The following is a 6,577-nucleotide window of genomic DNA, read 5'->3' as shown; positions in this document are numbered from 1 at the left end:
CAAATTTATTTTAAAAACATGTTCCTACACATTGGACACTGCTGTTAGTTTGTAGGCCTATTGATATGTGTTTTATCCAGACATGGTCAGACTGAATATCTTCAGGAAACGCCATGGGGTGGGTGGGGTGTATCAAGGAACCATTGCGACTATATGGTCCTAATGTAGCTGAAATCATTTCAAACTCCAATCCCGCTGAAATGATTTGTATACTGTATAGGATATTAGAGGTCGACAAGTGTTTTTGTCCTGTTTGTCCTTTGCATTTAAAATGTGCCACTTAGCTCTCTCTCTCTCTCTCTCTCTCTCTCTCTCTCTCTCACACACACACACACACACACACACACACACACACACACACACACACACACACACACATACACACCTTTCTCAGTCAATTGGGTTAATGAATAGGCTATCAAAAAAACCATAGGCGATCACGTTAGTAGGATATTGGTCATTGTCCGGTCTGTCACGGCGATATCAAGAAAGGGGCGAAATATGGATGACAAAGACAGTGTTGTCAGAGAGTTGTAAAATGATGTAAGACAGACGCACCGCACGCAACATTATAAATCCTCCCGCTCATAAACAGAACAGCCTCTCTAGCGCGCACGGACAGGCAACACGGGGCAAGTGCGCGTGAGTGGCGCCAGATAACAGCGGCTGGTGGTCGCGAAAACGAAGGTCAGTAACCGGATATTTGGTTGTTTCACGTTTCGTAGATTGTAGCCATATTTGTATATTTCATTTGTTTTCCTAGCTGTCCGTTATTGGGTGGGCAGTGGACACACGTGGGACATATAGGCTACGACGTAACTGTCAATGTTACACAGCTTCAGGGGAAGAGGAGTCGTCACAGGGTCGCCGTTACTGACAGTAAATAAGCGTAGCTGCTGAAGTGAATAAGTCAAATTTGGCCAACAGCTCAAGCGTGGGAATATTGCTTGCATTGTGAATAGCATTTGGGCTATGTTCTGTTTTAACCCGAATCTCTACCATTACTATTGAAGATCCCAGCGGTTGACGAAATAATAGAACCGACGTCGCAACGTTCGAACACAATGGGGAAGAATTCTGTGAAAGACCAAACTCCGGGGAAGGGTGAAGGGGAGCCTAACGGGGTGTTAAGGTAGGTGCTTCTCATGAGAATTATTTTATTTAAAAAAACAAGAGAAAATAACTTAGAAGTCACGATTCTGAATCTATGTTGTCTGCCCTATATGTTTATCTTGAGTTGTAATAAATGAATACTGCTTCATCACAGCAAGGGGAAAGGAGAAGAGAAGGAGAAAGAGGAGAAGATGGAGATGGTTGGGACATTCGAGATTGTAAGTTCTTGTTTTATGGAGATCTGATGCTTTTATTGGAAAGACTTTCTTTTATGAGTTGCCTTTTATGAGTACTACCATAGGCTAAGTCAATCTTTTCTGGAACACAGAATCACTCTTCTTTTTCATTGTCAGATATGTCATTAGAAATTAGGCCTATTTTACTGTCAGGTGACTGTAATATGTTATGTGGTTAAATATTTAAAGCAGGATCCCTAAATTGTTTATTATTGACAACACACATATTTATATATTTTATATATATATTTATATATTAATTTCCCCCTGGGATCAATAAAAGATACTCTACTCTCTACTCTATTTACTGGGATGCAATAGGCCTACTGACAAGTGTGTGTGTGTGTGTATGTGTGTGTGTGTGTGTGTGTGTGTGTGTGTGTGTGTGTGTGTGTGTGTGTGTGTGTGTGTGTGTGTGTGTGCGTGCATGTGTGTGTGTGTGTGTGCCTGTGTGTGTACGCGTACAAACGTGTGCCTCTGTGTGTGTGTGTGTGTGTGTGTGTGTGTGTGTGTGTGTGTGTGTGTGTGGCGCCTGTGTGTGTGTGTGTGTCTTAGTTCCGCTTTGCGGATAGCGTGGACGTCCTGTTGATGGTGTTCGGCACGATCATGTCCATGGTGAACGGCGCCATCCTCCCCCTCATGGTCATCGTCTTCGGGGACATGACCAACAGCTTCGTCGACAACGCCCAGGCCCCCAACATCTCCGCCTACCCCAACTTCACGCTGCCCCCCAGTGAGTCTCCAATGCATTACATTACATTACACTACATTACACTGCATTACAGTAGCCTACAGTACATTACATTACATTACACTACAGTACAGTACAGAACATTACATTACACTACATTATATTGCATTACATGACACTACATTATATTACATTACATCACACTACATTACAGTACAGTACCCCACCTCTACTCCCCTCCTCTCCCCTCTCTCTATTCCCCTGCCCACTCTCCTTTTGTAAAGCGACCTTGGGTTACTTGAAAGGCGCTATATAAAACCAGGTTATTATTATTATTATTATTATTATTATTATTATTACAGAACATTACATTACATTACATTACAATAGTACATGCAAATTTCTTGTGGACCCCATGCACATTTTTTCACGACAAAAATTAAAACATGACTGATCTACACAAGTTGTAGGTTATTAAAACTGCATGTGTTTATGATAGTCTAACATTGTAAATGGTGTTTCAAAGAGAATATTGAATAGTTACGTATGTTATATTAATTAGTAATATTGATCAGTATTCTTTTTTCCACACATTTGCACTTATACGCATTGCAATACAATACAAAATGTATTTCTATAGCACAGTGTAACAACTATGAAGTTGACTCAAAGTGCTTTCAAAATACACACATAAACATACACTAGTGACTCGACCTATATAGGCTACTGTGGCGCTGGGGACCTGGGTGGTATCCTGGTCCCAAGGCCATTTTCCTCCTCAATCTCACTCACCCATTTGCGTCCTGTCACCATCTCTGTCCTGCCTTTTTTTTTTTAACCCATCTATTCAGAAGTAGCCTAACTGGTGTTAGAAGCCTCGGAATAGGAAGCATGTGTTATACTGTAGGCCTACCACGTTGCAGCATTGCAACATTCTGGAATTACACATGCAGACACTGTAACTACTTGCCTGTTTTGTTTGCTTGTACCGTACTGTATTTCATTGCCATCGTTGATAGCAGAGACATGATATGGTGTCCTTTCCTGTACATGTAGCCAATAGTGTCTTTGTGCGGATGGGCCTGCCATCTTATTGCTGAAAAGCACACCAGGCTACATTGTAACAACATTGCTGAAAAGCACACCAGGCTACATTGTAACAACATTGCTGAAAAGCACACCAGGCTACATTGTAACAGCATTGCTGAAAAGCACACCAGGCTACGTCGTAACAACATTGCTGAAAAGCACATTAGGCTACATCGTACCAACATTGCTGAAAAGAACATTAGGCTACATCATAACAACATTGCTGCAACACTAGAAAGTATGTTAGTATGTTATTTTTATCTCCTGTTTTATCAGAGATGCATGAAGAACAATGTTGGTGTCAATGAGGTTAAAACTGGCTGGCTCTGTCTGCGGTACGAAGGGGTTCATGACTGGCGGCTGATATTCTGCTTGTGTTTTGTTTCTGTGGCAGATTTCACGTTTCCACAGCAGTCTAATGAGACCTTTGGGGAGCAGATGACTAGGTAATAAAGCCAGATTACATTACATTGCATCATTACATTACATAACAGGTGTCTAGTTTACTAAGATGTCCTAGATCTCTCCGTGTTCTGCAGGCATGCAATCTACTACAACATCATGGGTGGCATGGTGCTGGTGGATGATGCTGTAGGGTGTCTAGTATAACTATTATATGATATTATATGATATTATATGATATTATATGATATTATATGATATTATATTATATTATATTATATTATATTATATTATATTATATTTTACAGCATCATGGGTGCGGTAGTGCTGGTGGCTGATGCTATAGGGTGTCTTACTACAAAGTAGTATAATATTATATATTATATTATCTCCGTGTTCTGCAGGCATAATATCTACTGCAGCATCATGGGAGCTGTAGTGCTGGTGGCTGATGCAATAGGGTGTCTAATATAATATTATATATTGTATATTATATATTATATTATATTATCTCTGCAGGCATGCCATATACTACAGCATCATGGGAGCTGTAGTGCTGGTGGCGGCCTACATGCAGGTGGCCTTCTGGACGCTGGCGGCCGGCCGGCAGGTGAAGAGGCTCCGCAAGAAGTTCTTTCACGCCATCATCCAGCAGGAGATCGGCTGGTTCGACGTCAACGAGATCGGGCAGCTCAACACGCGACTCGCCGAGTGAGAACGCCACTTTTTAATGCCTTTTTATTACCTCAGCCAAGGAGGTTATGTTTCTCGGTCGCGTTGGTTTGTTTATTTATCTGTCTGTTTGGCTGTCTATTTGGCTGTCCAGGATAACTCAAAATGAACGGATTTGGATGAAACTTTGTGTTGTTGGAAATGACAAAAGGAACAAGTGATAAAATTTTGGTGGTGATCCGGAATTCAAGATTTTATTTTATTTTTTTACCATTTTTCCAGATTCTTTATCATTGCGTTATAGGGCAAATTTTAAGATTCCAGTTTTCTAAATCCACAAAAGGAAGGCAGAAAGACTTGGGAAAAAAGGGGTGTAAACATAGTCAAATGTTCTATCAAACAGCTTCCTTGGCGTAGGTTTGAGTGCATTTCTAGTTATTATTTTTATGTTTTTATTTGTCTTCCTCGATAACTCACATCTACAGAAATAAGAAGAGGAACATACTGGCGGTGTATTACACTATTGGGTCACATAAATTAGATTGCCTGACAAACCTGGATTGAACTTCTTCTTGGAGCTTGAAAGGTCTGGTTCCTCAAGTGAGGTGCTTCATCAGCTTGTGGTCGATGTATGCAGGGCCGGATTAAGATGGCCTGGGGCCCTATAGGCTTCAGGTTGCTGTGGGGCCCCGGAGGGCAAATTTCACAATAAATTTACATAGACAGTGTCGTATAATTATGAACTAGGAATTAAGGATAATTTGTCTACCAACTGTACTCAATATGACAAGTTAATTTTTCAATATACATCCTGTCATAATTCCGCAATTTTTGACTTTTGGCCTTTCAGGGGCCCCTGGCAGGTCGGGGCCCTAGGCTGCAGACATATCTAGCCTGTGTGTTAATCCGGCCCTGGATGTATGGGAAGGCTACGTCACGCAGCTTTAGACCGCATCCCCTTCAGATGACAGAAGTGTCACATGTCAATGTGTTAATTATAAAGTCAAAGTCATTGTGGTTGTAGTTGTCAGTCACATGCAGAAGCAAAAAGCAAAAACTGTTCTCTGTTTTCAGTTATTGATGTAGCCCCTTACAGTAATACGTGCCGCTACAACAGGGGAACACCACCAGTGCACAGGGCCTTTAGTAACACATTATGACTCGCCATTGTGCTAACAGCTACTTTATAACAGGGCCTTTATTACAGTATTTTTCTCAATTGGTTTTGTACATTTCTTGAATCTCTCTCGCAATTTGCAAAACATAATATTCATTCTCAAAACAGCTTTAACAAATGGCAAAACACAGTGGATAACCTGCAAAACCGAGTCTCTTGCTCAAAACCCTTATTTGTCTTTCAAAATCAAGTTTTTGTGTCAATGAACATATCGGTGCCAGCAGAATGGTTAGTCATTGTGTCATAGTGTATAGACAAGCTAGTCAAATCAATTTCTCATGTTGTCAATTGAATAGTACACTCTTGAGGATCTTTTCTGAAGCGAAATGTTGTTTAGATTGGATGGGAAATGTTGTAAATTCGGCTTTATATTACATTGATCAGATAAGATTGAGATAGTTTCATGCATTCAGTGACAAAGCTTTTTGAGTGATATGACAAAAGCAATTGATAATGTACGAAATCACTGAGAATTGTACACAGCCATGGCATGGTGGACGAGAGCATTTGCCGAAAACAGTGAGAAACTGATTTGACCATGTGCACAGGTAACACCAGGAAGTCACAATTGAACAAAGACTTTTGAGAATTATTATTCTGTTGTGAGAAATGTACAAAACCAATTGAGAAAAACTGTAATATATTATGACTTGGTCGTTGCCATTCTGGTAACAGCTACTTTATAACAGGGGCCGTGCCTCACTGGGTCATTGTGGCTATTGCCATTGGTGTTACAGGGTTCTTGATAAGAAAACTCCACACCTGTCCACATTTAAAAGTTTAATAGTGACATTTCAGTCTAAGTAAAGGAAGGATGAATCACCGCACACTGGTATCTTTGCTGGTAGTTTATTTGGTGAACAACGCATTTCGCTATTGCTTCATCAGGTTCACTCTGACATTACGCATGCATGTCACCCAAAGGTGATAAGGGTGATTACCTGGTCACATGACCTCACCCACATTCAACCACTCCGCCCATGACATTTCAGTCTATTGACCTTCTTCAAGCAATTGAACCATGTGATGTTCTCCACAGGGACATCCTGAAGATCAACGAGGGTATCGGCGATAAGATCGGCCTGCTCATCCAGTCGGTGACCAGCTTCCTGACGGGCTTCGTGGTGGGCTTCGTCTACGGCTGGAAGCTCACGCTCGTCATCCTCTCCATCAGCCCCCTGCTCGGAATATCGGCAG

General features: G+C 41.2%; 1 protein-coding gene across 1 annotated transcript in view; it reads left to right on the top strand.

Moving 5' to 3' along the window:
• Window positions 1–616: 616 nt before the first annotated feature.
• Window positions 617–6,577, top strand: part of LOC134448757 (ATP-dependent translocase ABCB1-like) — a 56,794-nt gene continuing 50,833 nt past the window's right edge. The window contains 7 exon segments of the mRNA XM_063198413.1: window positions 617–687; window positions 1,014–1,132; window positions 1,268–1,331; window positions 1,905–2,082; window positions 3,524–3,575; window positions 4,051–4,242; window positions 6,420–6,577. The exon segment at window positions 6,420–6,577 is cut by the window's right edge and continues 14 nt beyond it. Of these exon segments, the coding sequence (XP_063054483.1) occupies window positions 1,065–1,132; window positions 1,268–1,331; window positions 1,905–2,082; window positions 3,524–3,575; window positions 4,051–4,242; window positions 6,420–6,577 (712 nt within the window). The 5' untranslated portion in view covers window positions 617–687; window positions 1,014–1,064.

The sequence above is a fragment of the Engraulis encrasicolus genome, chromosome 5 (genome assembly GCF_034702125.1).
Source record: "Engraulis encrasicolus isolate BLACKSEA-1 chromosome 5, IST_EnEncr_1.0, whole genome shotgun sequence".
Taxonomy (NCBI): Eukaryota; Metazoa; Chordata; class Actinopteri; order Clupeiformes; family Engraulidae; genus Engraulis; species Engraulis encrasicolus.
The sequence above is the reverse complement of the archived record's forward strand: the minus strand, read 5'-3'. Positions and strand labels throughout refer to the sequence as shown.